Consider the following 24,694-nt stretch of genomic DNA (forward strand, 5'->3'; position numbering starts at 1 on the left):
GTATAATGTATAATGTTACAAAAGCTATAACAAATGTATAAATATAAAAAAACAAATGTATAAAAAAGCTGTATAAATGCTGATCATTGGATCTTTCTATTCATCAAAGAATCCTGAAAAAAATGAAAGAAAAATGTACTCAACTGTTTTAAATATTGATAACAACAATAATAAAAATGTTTCTTGAATAGCAAATCAGCACATTAGAATGATTTCTGAAGAATTATGTGACACTGAAGACTGGAGTAATGATGCTGAAAATTCAGCTTTTAAATCACAGGAATAAATGATATTTTAAAATATATTCAAATAGAAAGCAGTTACTTTACTATTTAAAGTTTAAATAGTAAAAATATCTCAGTGTAAAATGACAGAAAAAGCTAAATGAAATTCAGAGGCTGGCTTGCATAATATGATATGCCAAAATTTGATTTGTATTACTGTTTTTCACTAGACAATCTGCCTCAAATCATTGTATTATAAATGAGTTTGCTCTACTTTTAAGGCTCTACTCAAATACTGCAATAACTGAAAATCTGTATAAAATGATTTTTTTAACAGGTGCATTACTTTGTATAGAAATAAATGATGTGTAATTTACAGGCGAATCTTGCTTAGTATCACAGAATCTCTTTAAAATATGAAATATTGCAAGAACAATATTATTGAACTAAATGTGTGTGTGTTTGTGTGTTAACTGCTTTTGGTCAAAATAAAGAATGCCAAAGGATTAAACAAAACAATAAGAGGTTCATTATTAGTATAAGACATTACATTATATACTGCATGACGTGATATAGTAGAGGTTGATTACATGTGACCCTGGACCACAAAACCAGCCATAAGTAGCACAGGTATATTTGTAGCAATAGACAACAATACATTGTAATACATATCTGATGTCAAAAATCATTCGGACATTAAGTAAAGACCATGTTCCATTAAGATATTTTTAAATTCCCTAACATAAATATATCAAAACTTAATTTTTGATTAGTAATATGCATCGCTAAGAACTTCATTTGGACAAATTTAAAGGTGATTTTCTCAGTAATCCCTCAGATTTCAGAGTTTCAAATAGTTACATCAATGGAAAGCTTATTTTTTTATCTTTCAGATATCAATATCAACTCAGTATACATTCAGTTGACACTTTATGACTGGTTTTGTAGTCCAGGGTCACATATAGTACTGTATACTTTAGTATGCTATGACACACCAAGTGTTTATACAGGTATAATAGGGTAAAGTAGGGGTAGAACTAGGATAGTATGTATAATAACACAAACCAGAAGGGGTTGAAAAATGTAGTTTGATATGACACCAAGGCATTATATTAGTATAGTAGGCCAGTATTGTATTGTATAGTATATAAGACGGCACACTTTTGACGAGTAAAATATATGAAGCCATAAGTAGCACGAGCCAAAAATACATTGTAATACATTTTTGATGCCAAAAATCATTAGGATATTAAGTAAAAATCATGTTCCATTGGGATATTTTGTAAATCTCCTAACATAAATATATCAAAACATAATTTTTGATAAGTAATATGCATTGCTAAGAACTTAATGTGGACAATTTCAAAGGCGATTTTCTCAATATTTTGAGATTCCATATAGTTCCAATAGTTACATCAATGGAAAGCTTATTTATTTATCTTTTTTAGATATCAATGTTAACTCAATATAAATATAAACTCAATTTTACAAAAAATGACCCTTATGACTGATTTTGTGGTCCAGGGTCACATATAGTACTGTATACATTACTGTAGTATGCTATTTCTGATATGACACACCTAGTGTTTATACAGGTATACTAGGGTAAAGTAGAACTAGGATAGTATGAATAATGAAACGAACCAGCAGAGGTTGAAAAATGTAGTTTGATATGACACTAAGGGAATTATATCAGTACAGTAGACCAGTATTGTATAGTATATAAGACTTTTGACGAGTAAAATTCCCTAACATGAATATATCAAAACGTAATTTTTTATTAGTAATATGCATTGCTAAGAACTTTATTTGGACAACTTTAAAGGCGATTTTCTCGGTGTTTAGATTTTTTTGCACCCTCAGATTTCAGATTTTCAAATAGTTACATCAATAGAAAGCTTATTTATTTCAGATATCAATGTAAACTTACAAATATAAATTCAATTTTACAAAAACTGACCCTTATGACTGTATACTTTAGTATGCCTTGACACAAGTGTTTATACATGTATACTAGGGTAAAATAGGGGTAGAACTAGGATAGTATGTATAATATTAATCAAACAGCAGGGGTTGAAAATGTAGTTTTATGTGACACCAAGGCATTATATAAGTACAGTAGACTAGTATTGTATAGTATATAAGACGGCACACTTTTGACAAGTAAAATATATGAAAAAGCAAGGGTTGTTTAATCTCGAATTCAGTGTACATGAAGTACCTCATTGAAGCTGAGAGACATGGCTAACAGAAAATGTTAATATTACACACACTCGGCGTTTTCGTTTGAGTAATAATTGACGTTACAAAATAACTTACCGGGCCCATTTTGCTCTGTGGTTCGACTCAACAATCGACGATGTTTCAAATATGTAAACCAGTTTAATCCAAAAAAAAAGTGTAAGTATCCCCTCTTCACACATGCACCACATGGACAGGAAGTAAACTAAGGGAAAAGCTGCGTGAATGGAGAAACAAACGTTACGCTGACTTTGAGCGCCATCTGGTGACCCGGATGAACGATGAACGTATACAAAAACACAATCTGGGGTAAAGCAAGTATTCACGTCGCTTTATTGAGATTAAGGTTGAACCACTTTAGTCACATGGGCTATTTTAACGATGTCCTTACTTTCTTAATTTGTGTTCCAAAAATGAACGAAGGTCTTACGGGTGAGTAGCTAATTCAATCACACAATTTTCATTTTTGGGTGAACTATCCCTTTAAAGCTGTCTATATTACAAACATATCTAAATTATAAAATATCCATCTATAAAAAAACACAAATCATATTTTGAGTCACAATGAATTAAAAGAGAAACAACAACAAGTATAATAGTAGTTTTAGATTTATTTACACATGAATTTTGTGGTGTCAAACATTTCACCTATTTACAATTTATCTTCACTCGAGTATGAAAACTGTACAATAAAACCAGGAGTGTGTAGAAAACAAACCAAGAAATAATGACACAATTTACATTTGTCATCAAGATACAACATTACCAAATCGAGACCCAATATTTACAGACACTGGGTTCAAATCCATGATAAACAATGCATTTGGTCAAATAATTAAACAGAAAACAAAGACAAAAATGACAGATTTTATTAACACACCACACATTCTTATTCTTTAACTGGCAAATGTCAGTTCATTTTAGAAAGTGTACTTTAAGTACACAAATCTCTGAATGCATTCTTCACATACTGTCTTACTATCATTAATAAGATTCATTTTAAAAGTCAAGCTACATATTAGTGTTTTAAAAGAAGAAGTTAAAATGCAATAAATCTCAGCAAGAAGCAGCAAAATGCTTTCAAACACCTCAACACACTCTATGCATTATTCCTGCATTATTAACTGCATCTGACTTATTTCTTACAATTTCTATTGCACTTCATTAAGGTCTTGTTCTACAAAACAAAACCTGTTTTAAAAAGAAAATCACATTTTTTAAAATCGCAGAACCTTGCTATGCTATTATTAAAATCTCAAGTGCATTAAACAGGCTCTGAATGAATATGCTTCGAAATAAACTTCAGCATATAAAATGAGTTAATGGTATGCATGTATGCACATTTCTTCATATGCACCAGTTCTCTCCATTAGGAGGAATATTAAGAAAAAAGCCTGATGCTGGTATCCGGTACAGTACATGACTAAGCTGGTGGAGTATTTTTATTTTTTTCATAGCAGGCTTATATTTTTACTTCATACGAATGTGTAACTTCAGTAATACTGACATGGTTGCAAAGGAATCAAGTTTAGCTTTTTCTTTTCCTTTATTTCATTTCTTTGAGCCTGTTTTATACAATCCTCTCCTAATCAAGAACTGGAAATATAAAAATGGTGAGAGTTCAAGAGATTTTCACTGTAGGGCTGCTGCTTTTTTCCATTTCTTTATCCTTTATGAGAGTATTAAACACCTGATGAAGAGAAAGAGACAAGAGAAATAATTAACAGATACGTTAAAGGAATAGTTCCTCAATGGATCCTCTGCAGTGAATGGGTGCCGTCAGAATTAAAGTTCAAATAGCGGATAAAAACATCACAATAAACTCCAGTCTTGTGAAGTGAAAACAGGGGATGGACTTTTTTTTTTTCACTGGAGGAAGTGTTATAACGCATTATGGTTGGTATTTTGGCCAGAAGCATTGGTTTAAAGTTAAATTGCATTGATAGATCTGTTTCTTACAAACACATAGGTTTTTGTTTCACAAAATGTTCACTGATGGACTGGATTCGATTACTTGTGATGTTTTCATCAGCTGTTTGGACTATCATTCTGACGGCACCCATTCACTCCAGAGGATCCATTGGTGAGCAAGCAATGTAATGCTAAATTTCTCCAAATCTGATGAAGAAACAAACTCATCTACATCTTGGATGGCCTGAGGATGAATTAATTCCGGCAAATTTTCATTTTTGGGTGAGCTATCCCTTTAAGAAACACCACATGCATCACAATGTACTGTAGAAGAATGAAGTTCACCTGTAATGTGAGCTATACTCAAAATAAAAGGGTTAGTTTACAGAAAATATGAAAATTCTGCCCTTTCCACAAAACAAACTCATTTTACTATGCATCTATTAATAAAAGCTATGCAAAAGAATCTCTGAAAAGAACAAAATGTAGCAGGAAGTGTATTTGCATTTAATTTCCTGCCTGCATTTTTCACACAAACAAACTCCACAAGTTGATCGCTTTAACTACACAGAGAGGAACTGACCTGGGTCCACTTCCTGTTGCCGCTGATCATCTGAGTGTTGGCGATACAGCTGAAGAGGCGTTCAGACGGCGTGTCCTCCGGGAGTCTGGTCAGGAACTGAGCGATGTGGATGAAGTCCATCTGCAGGAGCACTTCCTCATAGAGCCGCAGGATCCCAAGCCCGGTGCGGAACAGGAACTCCTCCCCGTCTCTGCAGAACACGTCCCACACCCGACACGCCACATCCAACGGCAGGGATTTTGTGTAGAGGGTGAAGATCCTGTAAACACAAAAATATTACAAAACTGAAAACAACAGTAATGCATCCAGGTGTTTTGTTTAGTCTTCATGGTCAGGAATCTCATCTGCTTACCGTTGTTCTGTAAAATAAAATAAAAAAGTAATACAAAAATAATGATAACAATCATTACAACAGCTTTATTAATACATTCATTATATCATTCTCCTTTGCTCAGCAAGGATGCATTTATCTGTACATTAAAAACACATGCCTGATTCAAGAGTGGGGTCTTAAAAATGAACATTAAAAAAGAACATTATTTTACTAACTTAAATTGTGCTTTGTTGGTAGCCTATAACGTCTACTAGAATGTTAAATATGTTCAGTGTTAAGTAAATATTTTTTAATTGTTGTTTTGTAATTTTTTTTTTTTAAAGCAAGTCAAAACTGTAAAAAACACATTTTGGCTATTTAATTAACGCAATGGTGAAAAGAATTTGGCAAAATACATGGGGGGAAAAACACGAAAAAAACGTATTCGGTAATCAGCCTTCAGCCCACTGTTTAATTTTGTTTGGCTTTGGCCAAGGTTTTTCATTTCGGTGCATCCCTAGAAAACTTCATCAGAAGGTTGTTCTTGGACTCACCAGTCTATGAGATACAGGTCAGGTGTGAGGTTGTAACTCTTGAAGTGATTAAAAAGTCTGGGGAGGTTTTCTTCAAAAAACACCTCAAATGCTGCAAAGTACTTCAGCATCTAATAAGGGAGACAAAAATAAAACATGTTTCTAATCCACTCAATTCAGCCAGAAATGAACTTAATTTAATATGATTTGAAATAACTACAAAGCCCTGCATTTCAGGGGGGAAATCAGCTGATTTGCAAAAAGGCCTAATATTACTTAATTTAATGATGCAATTTGATGATGACCTCAAAATATTACATGGAAAAAGTAAGTATTTTAAATATATTCAAAATGTACACTACTAGTCAAAAGTTTTTGCGCAGTAAGATTTTTTAATGTCTCTTCTGCTCACCAAGCCTGCATTTATTTGATCTAAAATACGGTAAAAGCTGTAAAATTGTGAAATAATTTTTACTATTTAAATAATGGATTTCTATTTGAATATATTTTAAAATGAAATTTATTCCTCTGATCAAACTGAATTTTCTGCATAATTTCTCCAGTCTTCAGTGTCACATCATCCTTCAGAAATGCTGATTAGTTGTTCAATAAACATTTATTATTATTATTTATATTATTATCATAAATATTTAAAACAGTTTTTCAGAATTCTTTGATGAATAGAAAGATCCAAAAATGAGCAATTATCTAAAATAAAAAGCTTTTGTAACATTATACACTAAACCATTCAAAAACATTGAGTCAGTATAATTGTTTAATTAATTAATTTATTTTTTGGGGGGAATTAAATTTTATTTAGCAAGGATGCTTTAAAATGATCAAAAGTGATGATAAAGACATTTATAATGTTACAAAATATTTCTTTTTCAGATAAATCCTGTTCTTCTGAACTTTCTATTTATCAAAAAAAAAAACTTCCACTCAGCTGTAATATAATAACAATTATATTAAATGTTTTTTTAAGCAGTGAATCAGAATTTTAGAATGATTTCTGAACAAATCAAGTGACTGGAGTAATGATGCTAAAAATTCAGCTTCGAAATCACAGGAATAAATTGCATTTTAAAATACGTTCAAATAGAAAACATTTATTTCAAATAGAAAAAATATTTCAAAATTTCACTGACGTCTTTAAAAATCTTACTGTCCAAAACATTTTGACTGGCAGTGTAACTTACTATCTGCAATTTTACACTCAGGACTGGACAAGATAATGTGATAATCTGTAAAAATGGACTGAGAATTTAAAAAATATATATATAGGCTCAGAAGAAGACATTATGTCTTTGTGTAGTTTTCTGCACATTAAGTGATGATACAAGACTCCGTTACCTTAAAAATGGTTGTTGAATCCAGAAGTGCTACAAAATGCATCAGAATTTGTAAGAAAGTGTGATGTGCTAAAGCAAAACAGGCACTTTTTTATTTTTAGCACTCAAAATGGTTCAAAAAAGCTGTAAAATTCAGCAGAGCTACATCTTGCCCCTTAGTTTAAAGTCTATGAATCAAAAACTGTAACTGTAAAAGATGCTGTCCTGAGAACCTGAAATGTTTCTTTAAAATTAAAATAATATTTAAATAAACTGAATGTCTATAAAATGTTGCATATGTAGGTACAGTACCAGCTCGTGGTCCACTCTGAAGAAAGCCATCTGACAGGGTTTGTTGAGGAGATTGGCGAAGGCGATGAAAGCGTCGGCCTCCTCCAGGTTGAGAATCAACACAGCAGCTATGAAGGACATTCCCTGAACCTGCAGCCAAAATAAAACCAAAATGCGTGTCAGCATTGATAATAAATCAGAAATGTTTCTTGAGAAGCTAATCAGCACATTAGAATGATTTCTGAAGAATCGTGTGACACTGAAGACAGGAGTAATGATGCTGAAAATTCAGTTTTGGATCACAGGAATAAATGACATTTTAAATTATATTCAAATAGAAAAGTGTTCTTTTACATAGTAATAATATTTCACAATTGTATGGTATTTTGATCAAAAACAATGCAGCCTTGGTGAGCATTAGAAACCTTTTTTCAAAAACACTTCAAAAAATAAATAAATCTCACCAACACATGATACATTTTTACGATTGTTTAAGAATTTTCACATTGGTAACACATCAAACTGAGCTAAAGAGATGTTTATATGCAGATTTTATGTAAGTTTTCCAGTGATCACTCACATATCCCACATCAGGTCTGTAGCAGGTGTAAGCTCCAAGAACACTGTGCAGGAGATCATGGTACGGCCCACCCTAACACAACAGAGACCAACATTAGTCATCAACTAGATCAAAACGTTTTTCAAGACAAACTTTAGCTTGAAAGTGTAAAGCAGCTGTAAAAGCTTAAAGTGTTGAACTTTCTATAGATATATTAGATGATTAGCATGTTGCTGGCATGATTAGAATGTAGTTGGCATGATTCTAACATTTTCTAAGATGTTTAGTATGTTTCTATTATTATTGGCAAGTTGCTAACATGTTTAGCATTTTTCTAGCATTATTAACATGTTACTTGCATTATTAGCATGTCATTAGAAAGTTGCTAGCATGTTTCTATCATGATTAACCAGTTATTGCCATGTTTCTAACATGATTAGGATGTTTCTAACATGTTTCTAGCATTATTAGCAAGTTGCTAGCATGTTTCCAACATGATTAGCAAGTTGTTAGCGTGTTTATATCATGATGACCAAGTTATTAGCATGTTTTTAACATGATTAGCAAGTTACCAGTATGTCATTAGCGTGTTTCTAACATGATTAGCAAGTTACCAGTATGTCATTAGCGTGTTTCTAACATGATTAGCAAGTTGCTAGCATGTTTCTATCATGATTACCAAGTTATTAGCATGTTTCTAACATGATTAGCAAGTTACCAGTATGTCATTAGCGTGTTTCTAACATGATTAGCAAGTTACCAGTATGTCATTAGCGTGTTTCTAACATGATTAGCAAGTTACCAGTATGTCATTAGCGTGTTTCTAACATGATTAGCAAGTTACCAGTATGTCATTAGCGTGTTTCTAACATGATTAGCAAGTTGCTAGCATGTTTCTATCATGATTACCAAGTTATTAGCATGTTTCTAACATGATTAGAAAGTTACCAGTATGTCATTAGCGTGTTTCTAACATGATTAGCAAGTTACCAGTATGTCATTAGCGTGTTTCTAACATGATTAGCAAGTTACCAGTATGTCATTAGCGTGTTTCTAACATGATTAGCAAGTTACCAGTATGTCATTAGCGTGTTTCTAACATGATTAGCAAGTTATCAGTATGTCATTAGCATGTTTCTAACATGATTAGCAAGTTACCAGTATGTCATTAGCATGTTTCTAACATGATTAGCAAGTTACCAGTATGCTTCTAGCATTATTAGCAAGTTGCTAACATGTTTCCAGCACAATTAGCAAATTACTAGCATGTTTCTAGCATGATTAGCAAGTTGCTAGCATGTTTCCAACATGATTAACAAGTTGCTAGCATGTTTCTAGCATGATTAGCAAGTTGTTAACATGTTTCCAGCATGTTCCTAACATGACTAGCAAATTACTAACATGTTTCTAATATGTTTCTAGCCTGGCTAACAAGCTGCTGATATGCTTCTAGCATGTTTTTAAAATGATTAATAAGTTGCAAGCATGTTTCTAACATAAGCAAGTTGCTAGCATGTTTCCAGCATGATGTTAGTATGCTGCTAACACATTATAAGCATGATTAGCAAGTTGCTAACATGTTTCTATCAGGATTAGCACATCATTAACGTCATCAGCATGGCTTACAAGTTATTTGCATGTTTCTAGCATGGTTAGCAAGCTACTAGAATGTTGTTAGCATGATTATCATGCTACTATCATGATTAGCAAATTACCAGTATGTCATTAGCATGTTTCTAACATGATTAGCAAGTTACCAGTATGTAATTAGCATGTTTCTAACATGATTAACAAGTTGTTCTAGCATTATTAGCAAGTTGCTAACATGTTTCCAGCACAATTAGCAAATTACTAGCATGTTTCTAGCATGATTAGCAAGTTGCTAGCATGCTTCCAACATGATTAACAAGTTGCTAGCATATTTCCAACATGATTAGCAAGTTGTTAGCATGTTTCCAGCATGTTCCTAACATGACTAGCAAATCACTAACATGTTTCTGATATGTTTCTAGCCTGGCTAACAAGCTGCTAGCATGTTTCTAACATGATTAACAAAGCTGCTGATATGCTTCTAACAGGATTAGCAAGTTGCTAGCATGATTAACAAATTGTTAACATGTTGCTAGCATGTTTTTAAAATGATGTTAGTATGCTGCTAACACGTTATAAGCATGATTAGCAAGTGGCTAGCATGTTTCCCACATGATTAGCAAGTTGCTAACATGTTTCTAACATGATTAGCACGTCATTAACGTCATCAGCATGGCTTACAAGTTATTTGCATGTTTCTAGCATGGTTAGCAAGCTACTAGCATGTTGCTAGCGTGATTATCATGTTACTAACACGATCAGCAAGTTGCTAGCATGATTCTAGCTGCTTGGCTTGTAGTGTAGTGTATTTCAGGCTTAAGTCTATGGGATTTTTATGATTTTTAATCTTCAATTTTATGAAAACTGTAAATCAGATCAGTGTGAAGAGCTGGGCTGAGTTTGGTGGTTCTAGCTTTCTCAAGCCAACCTACTAATATTTACAGTTATAGTTAGTAATACCATAAGAGTGAGAGGAAGAGTACAAACAGTACCTTCTGGAAGATGAAGAGTGGTGGAAATGTGCGGGAGATGTCTAGTTTGATCAGATCCAGACTGGACTCACGGTCAGCACTCTCCGCTGTAACAACCACAGACATAATGAAGAGATTTTTTTAAATATTACTCAGAAATATCATGTTATATCGGACATATTTGCATATTCTGCTTCATATCTACTGTTCCTGCATCTACTGTACACAGGGTTCTTACACCTTTTCCAAAGTAAAATTCAAGCACTTTTCAAGCACTTTCAAGGTGCATTTTCAAGATTTTCCAGCACTGTGGTAAATTACATATTCACATACATGAGTTCTAAATTTGAAATCAGATGTTATTGTGCTATTAAAAAACAACTGTCTAGATTGCATATAACATATATAATTAATATAATTTACTGAGTATCTGTAGTATTTTAAAAATAAAATTTAAAGGCTTTTTAAGACCTGCACAAATAAAAGTAATACTGTATGAGTGGAGTAGGGCAATGTCTATGGTAACACATTAATGACTGGTATAAAATGACTGTAAAAAAAATATGATAAACTAAAATTCTAAAACTTGAAAACTTTCTAAAACTTGAAGGATTTTCACAAATACATTTCACATTCCAGCCTAAAAGTACTAAAAGGTAGTCAAAAAGACACTATAAAATTAATAATAAAATTTAACTGGCCAATATGATAAAAGACCATTTTTTAAACATTGAAAAAATTTTTGATTGACATTTAGACTCCTACCTGATTTCCTATTCACAAATATCAAGGTATTTTTTTCACTATTTACAGTGTATCTGCAGAATTTTTAAATATCAATTTAAGGCAATTTACGACCCTTTTTAAGAGCTGCACAAGTAAAATGAACACTGTAATGGGGTTGAACAATGTACAGTAACATTAAGCCATAAAATGACATGATTTATAATTCAGATTTTTACAAAAACAAAACATCTTATACAATGGCATTTCAGCCTTTATACCTTTAAAATGGATATATCAAGTATAATTTATTTAAAACATAAATATTACTGTCTTAATTGTTTAGATTTTTAGAAAGCACATAACTTTTACATTTACAACTCTTATGTGTTTGCTGCATAAAAACATGGGCCAATATTTGTAATAATCTTGCTAAACAGCTGAATATTCGCAAATTCATTCCCTGTCACGAGGGGGCGCTTTAGGAGCGCTGAAATTCTACGGTTTCCTAGTAACGGCTGTAGACAAACCAGCATTAACGCAGTTTTATCAGACATGTCATGAAATGAAAATGCCAACGACACGTTTCTGAGGACAGTCGGTTCCCTTCAGATACATTCATATAAAGACATCCGTGCCGCGTTTTGACTTTGAAACGTGCAGTGTGTATGTTTATTCAATATATCATTGCCTTTTGAAGTTTTATCCAGCCCTATCGCGATTCTCGTATATCCGTCCCTAACTCTTAAACTTATAATTAAGCCTTTTCTTATACTATTTAATACATTTAAAACTTTGTATGGCCTTAACTTTGATAAGGCTAAATTGATGAGTTTGTAATGACCCGCACGAGCCCTCTACTTTAAGATAGTCCGGTGAAACATTTTAGCAGCCCGACTGGAAAACACAATAGCCCCGGGACATCGGGCTGGCAATTTTGCGATCCCCAAATTCTCGTTTTAAACATAATTCTTATTTGTCGTTTTCAAGCCATCGAGGACTGATGCAACAACCTCCTGATAACTGGCATGTTTTATCTACCGCTCTGTTCCATCAGAGGGCGCGCAGCAAGAAAGACCGGCGGATCACACTACAGCCTGACGTGCACATTCAAGCGGAGCTGTTTTTTCTTTTCTTTCTTTTACATATTATAAGCATAACAAAAAATAACTATTTAGTATGAAAGCGAATTAATATGAAACCGATGCAACTGCATATTCAAGCACTTTCAAGCACTTCATCCAAAATCCAAGCATTTTTCAAACCTTGAAAACACTACATTAAAATTCAAGCATTTTCAAGGAATTCGAGCACCCGTACGAACCCTGTGTACATGACTTTTGTTCTGTGATACTCTTCAGTGTATTTGTGGCAGTGGATAAACAGGTGTGTCTGGTGTTAGTTAGTCCCAGAGGATCTGCTCAAGCGTACAGCTGGAGGCTAACATGGGTGTTGAGATGAGAGCCAGATGTGAAAGAGAGGATGTGTTTGTGTTCAGACTTTATGAAAAAACAACTTTATTAAGAGATTTACTGAGACACATTAAAAGAATGAGGCACTGGGGCTAATAAAACAGCATTTTATAGAGTACATACAGGCTGGAAGACGTAGTGGAAAACAAAAACAAGAATTAACATGTGATTAGCGAGACTGGGCTTGTAGGTCAGGAAGGAAATCTCAATAAAATGAGGAGGAAAGCGACTGGGGAGAACTGAAAGTCAGACACTTAAACACACACCAGTGTCACACTTCCTGGCCAATGAACTTCAATGTGAGCGATTGTTTAAACCAATTCAAATTCAGACTGATTTGCTAATGAATCATTCGACAGCATTGAGAACTGGTTCAACGGACTTACTGAATCAGATTTTGTTAAGTTTGTTAACTCACACTGATTCACTAATGAAACATTCAAATTGAATTGTAAATTAGTTCAGCTGATTCAGTAAACCAATTCACGTTTACACTTCCTGACCAATGAACTTCACTGAGACCAAGTGGTAAAACCCATTCAAATTCAGATGAATATAAATAATTTAGAACCAATTGTGAACAGTGTTGTTTTTGACAACCATCTTAGATTTAGTCTTAGTCTTTTGGACTAAAATGCTTATTAGTTTTAGTCAAATTTTAGTCACTTCTATATGTGATAGTTTTAGTCCAATTTTAGTCGATGAAAAGTCAAAAAGGTTTTAGTCTAGTTTTAGTCCAAAAAAAGGGGAAAAAGTAGTCTTTTAACAAATTAATGTAGGTCAGTAAGTATTTTGCTGTTGGGTAGTGTCACTTATAAGTTCTGAAAATAGCAGATCTATAGTTCAACACAATGTGAGCTTCCGGATCGACTATTTTCACCAATAATTACAATAATGAAGGAATGTTTTAAAACATAAAAGACAAACAAGGATGGAATGCTAAAACGGCTTGCCATACTAGTATGGCAAAGAGTATTTAATGTTAAAACGGCTTGCCATAGCGGCAGATACTTTTTAAGTTTTAATTGGCATGCACAATGAGCGGAAATGTCATGCATTTTAAACGTCTAACGGACCACCCACTAACATTTTCGTCTATTCTCGTCTCGTCAACGAAAACTCACACACGTCTCGTCATGTTTTAGTCATCAACGAGCCATTTTTATCTCGTCATCGTCTTGTTATCGTCATGAAAAAAAGTGGCGTCAACGAAATGATTTCGTCATCGTCATCATTGACGAAAACAACACTGATTGTGAATCAGCTATATAGCAATTGAGATATTATCCGTTTCCATTTTTGTATATGCATAGTAGACTGTAAAGAACTCACTTTAGTTTGAGATCACTGGATATGCATAGTGGATTGCTAAAACCCATTCAGATTAAAAATTCGCTAATGAATCATTCAGATCGAACTGTGCATTGGTTTGAATAATTAGCATGTCTAAATGCTCCAGTGGGCTGTGTGAGGGATGACAGACGTACCATCAGACTCCATCTCACTGCCTGTCTCTCTAAAGGTCTTCCAGCGCTCCTTGGCCCGTGAGAGAAAGATCTCATACAAATCTGACAGGAAGGAACATGAAGGAACAGAAAGGAAAGAGGGTTACAATTCTCAGACAGCAATTCACAGCTTTAAACCTTAAAATAAAGCAGATAAAAATCTGGTCTGTATGTTAGCTTACACTTTCATTTCTGAAAGACCTAAATGCAAAAGTCTTTGTTTGGGAGTGTCAGAAATAAACTCATCCAAACAGTTTAGAAACTGCCTCGGGCTTGCATTCATTCATGTGAGTACTGCATAATGACACACTTCAGACAGAACGTTTGCCCAAAAGGTTTGGTTAATCCTAGGCTTAACTGCATCTTCAAAGGTGTCTCTCCACTGACACATGAAAGAGAGAGGAAAATAGAAAAAACCTGAGGTTATGTTCAGCTCATTCCCAATGGCCAGACTCCAGACTTTCCCCCTCACGTTTGGCGGAAGACCTTGCCACCACAGATCCCTCACGCGCCGCATGCCACGCCTGAAGAAACACACACGACAGACAGCAGTGAATAGAGCGTAATAACATGTGCATTTTATATTAGATTTAACTATACGCATAAGTTTTAATATTTATTTGAACTTCCTATTGGGAACAAGCAATAGGCTGCCTACGTAGGCCGCTCTAGTTTTAGCAACAGAGCGAATGTGTTTATCATAATTATCACTGCAGGTTGTGATAATGAATGGTGGCTTTCTTACATGTTCTCCCAGTTGGGAAGGATTTCGTTGTTCCAAACCACCATGGCGTTAGCAATGCTGTCTTCCTGTTTAAATCTTTCCTTCATCTGCTTTTTCTTCTTCTGAGCCTCCTTCATCTCTGTGAGCAAAAATAACCTCATATTAAAGTTTAGCATTCCTGACAAAATAAAATAGCACATTTCTACATTTAATGACCACCTTGGAGCAAGGAAAAGGTACATTAATGTGACACTTTTATTTGGGTAAATCTCTTGAAAATACATGAAAACAGGTCACATTCACCCCAATTTAGAGTACTCTATATAAAACTAAAGGCTATTTTGCATTTGTTGTGATAATTAAAACACATTTCCATAAAACTGACATCATACATAACTTCCTATCTTTCTTGTATTTTATTTATTGATTTTTGAGGTTTTAATTCCCATTATTCTTAGTGGTGATGATCAACTCTAATTTATGTAAAGTGGTCATTTTATTGTATTTAGGAAAAGAAAAAAAATGTTTTTATTTACATCCCAAAACCACCATCACAATGTATACAATTTATTATTTTAATTTTAAGTATTGTAAATAATATTTAATTTAATTTTTTTCTTTGAGGTTTCAATTCTCATTATTCTTAGTGGCGATTCTCAACTCTTAATTTCTAAATTTATTGTGTTTAGGTTAAAAAAAATGTTTTTAAATTATTTAAGAACCACTATCACAATGTATAAAAATGTATCATTCTAATTTACTTTTTTTTTTTTATAATTAATAATTTGAAATTATTTTATTTTGTCATTTATTCTCATTATTCTTAGTGGTGATTCTCAACTCTAATTTCTGTAAAGTGGTAGTTTTATTGTATTTAGGTAAATATACAGTATATATATATATTTTTTATTTAAATCCCAGAATCACCATCATTTTATTCTAACTTACTTTTTTTTAATGTAAGCATTGTTTTATTTTATTTTAATTTATTTATTAATTAATTTTTTGAGGTTTTAATTCTCATTATTCTTAGTGGTGATTCTCAACTCTAATTCCTGTAAAGTGGTAAATTTATTTAGATAAAAAAAATGTTATTTAAATCCAAGAACCACTATCACAATGTATACATTTTTTTTATTCTTATTTACTTTTTTTAATTTAAGAATTATTTTATTTTATTTTATTTTTTTTAGGTTTTAATTCTCATTATTCTTAGTGGTGATTCTCAAGTCTAATTTATGTAAAGTGGTAATTTTATTGTATTTATGTAAAGACTTTTTTTATTTAAATCCCAGAATCACCATCAATGTATAAAATGTTTCATTCTAATTTACTTTTTTTCTTTGAAAATGTAAGCATTATTTTATTTATTTATTTAATGAGGTTTTAATTCTTATTATTCTTAGTGGTGATTGTCAACTCTAATTTCTGAAAAGTGGTCATTTTATTTTATTTAGGTAAAGAAAAAAAATATTTTTATTTAAATCCCAGAACCACCATCACAATGTATAAAAATGTTTAATTCTAATATACATACATTTGAATATGTAAGAATTATTTGATTTATTTATTTTTTGGTTTTAATTCTCATTATTCTTAGTGATGATTCTCAACTCTAATTTCTGAAAAGTGGTAATTTTATTGTATTTAGGTAAATATTTTTTAAAATCCCAGAACCACCATCACAATGTATAAAAATGTTTAATTCTAATTTACATTTATTTGAATGTGTAATAATTATTCTTTTTTTTATTTTATAAATTTTTTTTGTTTTTGAAGGTTTTAAGTTTCATTGTTTTTAGTGGTGATTCTCAACTCTAATTTCTGTAAAGGGGTAATGTTATTGTATTCAGGTAAAAAATGTGTTTTTTTAATTTAAATCCCAGAACCACCATTATAATGTATAAAAATGTTTAATTCTAGTGTACATTTATTTGAAAATGTAAGAATTATTTTAGTTTTTTATAAAATTGTATAAAAAATTTTTTTAGGTTTTAATTCCTATTAATCTTAGTGGTGATTCTCAACTCTAATTTCTGTAAAGTGGTAATTTTATTGTATTTAGATAAAGAAAAAAAAATAATGTAAATTGACTCTAATTTACTTTTATTTTTTGGAAAATGTCAGCATTGTTTTATTTGTTTATTTATTTACATTTAATTAATCATGTTTAATTTAAGTTTAACTGTGTTTTATTTTAATAAAAAATGTTTAATTCTAATTTACATTTTATTGAAAATGTAAGCAACATATTCTCTTCTCATTACAGTAAGTTAAAGTAACATTAAATTATTATGCAGTTCAACAAGGTTATTTACACATAGCTCTCTAGTCTTGTATAATATCATATTATTATTCAATTATCACACAGAAGAAAAACATGTTTTGGCTCTCAGGCCTTCTTTAGTGTGTTGCATTGATTTAAACATGGAAAGACTGAAATAGTATTTTCTTGTATGTTTATTATAGAGTGACATTTCCTTATTTATTATACACACTGTAATGTATATATAAACAAATGTACCTCTCTTCTTTGCCTCCGCCACCATTTCATCATACTCCTGGCGGTGGCGCTGTGCTTCCTCCTCCGACTTAGCAGGGAGGTTCCTGAGGAAGGAAGCCAATGATTTCAGTTGTCACAACAAACGGATAATTAAATGTCTCAAATGCACAGCCTAGAGATCTGTTAGCACTGACATGTTTCAGAAACAACTGACGGATTCACTCAGATGTTTCTGGAAAAGGCCTTATGGCTGGTTTATCTCATGGTTTGGCTGACACGCTCACATTTCACTGGTCATTTATTCTTAATAAGGATTGGGGACTGAAGAGACTTGCATGGCGAAATACAACCCAGTCTGTGCTAAGTCTTATTTATAGGCCTTTGTTTGGGAAAGATGAGCCTCTCAAAGGTTGGTGGGATATATGTATCGCAGGTCAATGTATCCTGAGAAACTTACGCCACAAGTTAGGAGAATGACACTACATCTACCTGTACTCTCCTGGATAGACCTCAAAGAATCCCACTACTAATAATCATTATCTAAACACTGATTGATATGCATTTAAAAACCTCTTCAAAATTAAGAAAAATGTGATTATATACATCTATATTATCATCCAATAAATTACATAAAATAATAATTACTTTAACAAATTACAAAAAAAAAATACATTTTAGATATTTTTCAAAACCTGCATATACTGTACAGTTGAGGTCAAAAGTTTGCACTTACATTACCCTGAAGAATCTGCAAAATTGTTATTATTTTACCAAAATAAGAGGGATCATACAAAATGCATGTTATTTTTTTATTTAGTACTGACCTGAATAAGACATTTCATATAAAAGATGTTTACATACAGTCCACAAGAGAAGATAATAGTTGAATTTATAAAAATAACCCCGTTCAAAAGTTCGCATGCACATAATTCTTAATACTGTATTACCTGAATGATCCACAGCTGTTTTTTGTTTAATGATAGTTCATGTGTCCTTTGTTTGTCCTGAACAGTTAAACTGCCCGCTGTTCTTAAGAAAAAAATTCAAGGACCCACAAATTCTTTGGTTTTTCAGCATTTTTGTGTATTTGATTGCTAGAAGGAAACACAATGTATTACTCCGCCTGCTTCGGCCATGTTACGGCAGCAAACTTCCTTGACTATTACACCGGAATGGAAGTGTAGTTCCTAAACTTATCGGCCTAGAAAATCGCAGCTTTACATTTTCCGCAGGTATTAGTACACGATATAACTACAGAAGAGCCAAGTTTTAAATAGGACAAATATCAAAACTTATTGGTCATTTTTGAACGCGATGCTATTGGTCTCATAGGATTTAATGATCTATGCTTAGCTATGCTAAAAGTGATAAAGATGATCAGCAGAACAAGAGAACGGCTGAATGGATTTCAAAACGGTAAAACTCAATTTATTAACTCGGGGGGAGTTGGAAAATGAGCCTATTTCCAAAAAAAGTGGAGTGTTCCTTTAAGAGCAGGGGGTGAAAACTTTGCGAATTTGAAGATCAGGGTAAATGTAACTTATTTTGTCTTTTGGGAAACAAGTATCTTCTGTAGCTTTTGGAGGGCAGTGCTAAATTAAAAAAAAGTGTCTTATTGAGGCAAAATAAGAAAAATATACATATCTTCATTCTGTTCAAAAGTTTTCACCCCATCTCTTAATACATCGTGTTTCCTTCTGAAACATCAGTGAGCATCAGTTGCATATGAGTCTCTCAGTTGTCCTCAGTGTGAAAAGATGGATCTTAAAATCATACGGTCATTGATGGAAAGGGTTCAAAAACACAAAAATACTGAAAAACCAAAGAATTTGTGGGACCTGAAGGATTTTTCTAAAGAACAGCTGGCAGTTTAACTGTTCAGGACAAACAAAGAACTCATGAACAACTATCACTAAACAACAACAACAAAAAACACAGCTGTGGATCATTCAGGTAACAACACAGTATTAAGAATCAAGTGTATGTAAACTTTTGAAGGGGGTTATTTTTATAAAATTCAACTATTATTTTGTCTTGTGGACTATCTTGTGAAATATCTTCAGGTCAGAACTAAATAAAAAATAACATGCATTTCGTATGTTCCGCTTTTTATCTGTTATTGTCAATCAAATGCATTATAAACTGCAGCTGGTTAACATGGACGAAATATCTTTTATCTTGTACTGAACCTGGTTAGTACACAGTCTTCGGGTGATACTTACGGAGGACGGTCCTCTAATATGAGCGCCGTTGTGGACAGTGGTTCGAATTCCAGGTTCTTTCGCCGGCCCTGAGTGGGCAGGGAGGGACTGTGACCTGATTTAATCACCTTGGCCTCATACTCCTGTGAGAAGACCAACAGGTCAGTTTCAGATGTGTGCGGTCACAGCGAGCTAGATGAACAAAGAGTGTTATATGGTCTGAATGTGCTGTGAACAGAATCACAGGCTTGTGAGAGGTGAACATGAAAACATGGAGGCAGATGGCAGGCGTGTGAAGATCGAGGCGTGCTGAGGCCAGAATGAAGCGCATGGAGAGAAAGGTTGGTCATGTGTTTGTTCATATGAGGAAGTGTGAGGACACCTGAATGTTTCAAACCCTTGTGCTGTTCTCAGGAATTGTGTCAAAACCACATCTCGCTGCGGAGGTGTTTTCCTGAGAACGGTCAGCCTGGCTGGTACGGTTCCTCTTCCTGTACCATCTAAAGCACAAGCTCGAACCCATTTATCATGACTGACTAAACAGTAGCACAAAGACTCTTCCTTATCTGTCTAAGAAGCTGCTTCAGATGTCAATGGATATATTGTGAAGGAAGCTTTTTCTAAGAAATGTAAGTGAAAAAAGAAACTAGTCAGAGAGGATCAACTGGTGTTTATCATACACAGTTTAGCTGCTTGATATCAGAAGATGATCATTTAGGATTCATAATGAGGAAAGGAGTTTATTTTTAGCAATGCAGTTGAGGTCAAATGTTTACATACACCTTGCAGAATCTGCAAAATGTTAATGACTTTACCAAAATAAGAGAGTTTAAACCTTCTGTAATAGTTGCATACGAGTACCTCAGTTGTCTTCAGTGTGAAAAGATGCATTTCAAAATCATACAGTCATTGCTGGAAAGGGTCAAATGCACAAAAATGCTGACCTGAAGAATTTTTCTGAGAAACAACGAGCAGTTTAACTTTTTAGTACAAACAAAGGACTCATAATCAACTATTATTTTCTCTTGTGGACTATATGTAAACGTCTTTTATGTGAAATATCTTATTTAGGTCAGTACTAAATATGTATGATCCCTCTTATTTAGGTAAAATAGTTAACATTTTGCAGATTCTGCAAGGTGTGTGTAAACTTTTGACCTCAACTGTAAATATGATTAAAATAATAATAAACATCTAATTCAATATTACATATTTAACTATAATTAAATATATACATTTTATATGATATAATAATATAAAATATTTTATCTTTAGAATATTTTTCTTTACAGTTTTTGTTCCCCACCCAAAACAATTATATTTTAATTAAATGTTAAATTTTCCTTACTATTTTTTCTTTAGAGAAGGAAAAAACCAAACATATTTTTGATCAAAATCCAAAATATTTTGATAATATGTACAATTTTCATTACTATTTTTCTTCACATTTTCCTTTAAAATAAAAAAACATTTATCTAATTTAAACAAATTTATTTATACTGACGCTATAATAACCTGCATTTTCTACAAAGTCTTGAAAGTATCAGAACATATTAGATAGTGCATTAGATATCACAAACTAACAATTTTTTAAAAACATTTACTAGTTATTTCAATTATAAATAATATATTACTTTATAATCTACAAGCTGTTCATTTCTAATTCTTGTTTGTTCATAATAAATTATTTAACAGAACCTAAAATGCTAAAAATATACTGGTATATGCATAAATGAAAAATTTATAGGAGTAAAAGCTGTAAATCTATTGTTCAGTGTTAGTTCACATTAGCTGTTGCAATAACTTTTCACTCAAAACATTAAAATCCCATTTGACTTTCTTCAGTAAAACACAAAAAAGTTTTTCAAAGAAATGTCACAGCTACTTTCCATACAATAACTAATTTCTAAATGTAGTGGGATATTTTTCCTCGTGATACTGTATTGATATTCTCATTATTTTTTTTAACTAAATTGGTTTCATTTCACAAAAAAAAGGAAATTGATCGCCATTAAGAGCAAGACATAATGTGCCGTGTCACGACGTGGCCAGATTAAACTGATAAATCTTCAACTTTGTCTAAGTGCAAATGAAATTTGAGAGCTACATGAAAGATTTTCAGTAAATAACTACTTAAGGGGAGACATTGCAGGCAAAACACTGTTTTTTCATGCACCTATCAACTTTGAGATTTTGCCCTTTTTGGTGTTTCATAAAGTGTTTTTTCAGACTCGTGGAAAGAAAACATCCAAAAGACACTGTGTCTAGCACTTTATCTATGTGTCAATAGATTTCAATTACAATACATATTTTTAAAGGCTGTTTTCTGAAAATTAGTTTTTTTCTCCTACACTGAGCCATAAATCTCCACTTCAGTAGCACTTACACACACCAAACTTTAAATTTTTTTATTCCTGTCTATATCCTGAAGGTTTTTACAGAGGGATTTGTTCATATATAATTTGCTTAATTTTAGACATTTTATTACCCAAGAAATGGTAAAAAATATAGTGTTTCCTGTCTGTTCTAATTTTTTTCTGAATTATGGAGTGGCAAAATGAGATTATCACAATCCCCTCTGTAAAAACTTTTGACTCTAATATGTCAAAAAAATTAAACAAGAATTTAGAAACTGACTTCATCCAGTGTTTCGATTTTTGCACTAGAAATGTATGCAAATTAACGCATATATCATTAAATAATGCCTCATTTCCATATGTGAACGTAACATTTTAAAAAACTTGTAATACAAAAGATGTTTGCAATTATCAAAGTAATCATTTAACTTGGTAAGTAAGGTGATAACTATTAGTTAGTTTTTGTACCCTATTCGTCTGCAGTGTCTCGCCTTAAATGACAGTTTGTTCCTTTCACCAAACTATCAGACAACTTGACAAGACACAGAATAGAGCACACAAGTCATATGAACTCCTTTGACAGGAGGTTGATGGTCCCTGGTCACTGTATGATAACTACATGGAAAGGAGCAGCATGAACATTCTTCAAAATATCTTATTTTTGCATTCGACAGGAAGAAAAATCATACAGGGTTGTAATGAGCAAATTATTTAATTTTTGGTGATCTATCCTTTCAACATGAACAGGAAGTGTTAAAGCGCTAGTCAAGCAGGCATGTCATGTGACGTGAGAGTGGTTGAAATGACCGATGGGAAGTGAAGGCGTACGTCTCCGTGCACAGAACAGACATGAAGGAGAGCTCTTTTAGAAACAAATATCATACCCCTGAACTTAAGAGATTGGGTGTAGAAACAGATGTGAGATTGCCTGGGTTATTTTCCTGCAGAGAGCAAAATGAGAGAAATACAGTACATAAAGCAGAAATAATAGCTTGGCCTTCAAAACTCTGCTGACTGGACTGATTTCAGAGCAGTTTATGCTGACGTGATTTAGTGGAGCGCAATAAGTCGTGACAGCAAGTTCTGCTGTTTACTGAACGGGCTTTATTCTGGATCCGGTTTTTCTTCTTATTGCGTGTAGTTTAAATCAATAAACAGTGGGAAATGCAGAGTTTGGCTGTTAGTAATCTAACAGAACGTGTAGAGAACCGAGTGTGTGCGTGGGAGAAGATAAGCAGGGCAGAGATAGTGTGACGCCATGCATTAAATAAAAACACAACATACACACGACACGTGCGTTTGTACTCCCTAAAACACATGCTGACCTCTAAATGGCCTTTTCTGTCTTTCTCCTAATAACATAGATGCACTAATATCCTGGATGGAAATGAAGCCAGCTGGACTGCACACACTGCAGTCGAGCTCAATCCGGCCCGGTTCCTACTCAGCACACAGACTAACATACAGTCTCTCAGAGGTACTGTAGTGTAGTTTGGCTAAATGACAGAAGTGAAACTTGTATAAAGATGTCTGGTGAGATGAACTGAATTGTTTCTGGTTAGACGGCACTCAAAGCAGAACTGTTTAAAACAGAGTCCAAAAACAACTTTTCCCCCCAAACCTTTTAAATTACATTAAGACTTTTAATGTTTTTTTTTAAGTCTCTAATGCTCACCAAGCCTGCATTTATTTGATCCAATGTACAGCAAAAGCGATAATATTGTGCGATATTTTTACTATTTAAAATAACTGCTTTCTATGTGAATATGTTTTAAAATTAATTTATTCCAGTGATCAAAGATACATTTTCAGCATCATTACTCCAGTCTTTAGTGTCACATGTACAGTTGCAATTTTTTTTTTCAGGATAGATTTAAAGATCAGAACTTTCTATTTATCAAAAAAAACTGAAATTCTACTCTACTTCTATTTTTTAACATAATAATAATAATAATTTTTTTGAGCAGCAAATCAGAATATTACAATGATTTCTGAAGGATCATGTAACACTGAAGGCTGGAGTAATGATGCAAAAATTTAATTATTATAATATAATAAAATATAAAATATAATAATTTAGCTTTTAAATCACAGGAATAAATTACATTTTAAAGTATATTCAAATAAAAAGCCGTTATTTTAAATAGTAAAAATATTTAAAGATTTTACTGTATCTTTGCTGTACTTTGGGTCAGGAAATGAAGGCTTGATCAGCAGAAGAGACTTCTTTAAAGACAAAAAAAAACAAAACAAAACAAACAAAAACTAAACATCTAATAATAAACTACATAAAACTTCAGATGTTACATTTTCCACCAAGTAAAATTTGGTGAATCACTCTTTTTGGATCATGCTTTTCTCATAAGCATCCAACTTTCATAATGTGATACATTATTTCCTGTTAGATATTGTTCACAGTAATAGGACCCCATGAAATCTGTTTTATTTTTTCCCAAATTTTAATTTTTTTTTATTCTTTTAATTCTGTTTTTCTGCCTTAATCTTAATATTTCTTTTTTTATCTAGACTTAAAGAAGTTAAATTAAAAAATCTCAATCAAAAAGCATGTGTAATTACTTGAAATCGTGAAAGATTGAACAAAAAATACATTTTGAAGGCCCTATGAAATACGTTTTATTTTTTTCACATTTTTCAGATTTAT

General features: G+C 32.6%; 2 protein-coding genes across 3 annotated transcripts in view; both read right to left on the reverse strand.

The window, feature by feature from the left end:
- Positions 1-2,466, reverse strand: part of LOC141298339 (TBC1 domain family member 12-like) — a 7,743-nt gene extending 5,277 nt beyond the window's left edge. The window contains exon 1 of the mRNA XM_073828838.1: positions 2,446-2,466. Coding sequence (XP_073684939.1) covers positions 2,446-2,466 — 21 coding nt within the window. The remainder of the gene's footprint in view (positions 1-2,445) is intronic.
- Positions 2,467-3,056: 590 nt separating this feature from the next.
- tbc1d12b (TBC1 domain family, member 12b) overlaps positions 3,057-24,694 on the reverse strand; it is a 27,480-nt gene continuing 5,842 nt past the window's right edge. Inside the window, exons 4-15 of one of the 2 annotated variants that reach the window (XM_073828454.1) lie at positions 22,917-22,973; positions 19,697-19,818; positions 17,496-17,578; positions 14,993-15,110; positions 14,665-14,771; positions 14,230-14,310; positions 10,569-10,654; positions 8,008-8,079; positions 7,449-7,577; positions 5,827-5,936; positions 4,960-5,218; positions 3,057-4,155 (exon numbers count right to left, since the gene is read on the reverse strand). In XM_073828454.1, coding sequence (XP_073684555.1) covers positions 4,087-4,155; positions 4,960-5,218; positions 5,827-5,936; positions 7,449-7,577; positions 8,008-8,079; positions 10,569-10,654; positions 14,230-14,310; positions 14,665-14,771; positions 14,993-15,110; positions 17,496-17,578; positions 19,697-19,818; positions 22,917-22,973 — 1,293 coding nt within the window. In that variant the 3' untranslated portion in view covers positions 3,057-4,086. The remainder of the gene's footprint in view (positions 4,156-4,959; positions 5,219-5,826; positions 5,937-7,448; positions 7,578-8,007; positions 8,080-10,568; positions 10,655-14,229; positions 14,311-14,664; positions 14,772-14,992; positions 15,111-17,495; positions 17,579-19,696; positions 19,819-22,916; positions 22,974-24,694) is intronic. The other variant, XM_073828455.1, reaches the window with a different exon arrangement.

This window comes from Garra rufa, chromosome 22 (genome assembly GCF_049309525.1).
Source record: "Garra rufa chromosome 22, GarRuf1.0, whole genome shotgun sequence".
Lineage (NCBI taxonomy): Eukaryota > Metazoa > Chordata > Actinopteri > Cypriniformes > Cyprinidae > Garra > Garra rufa.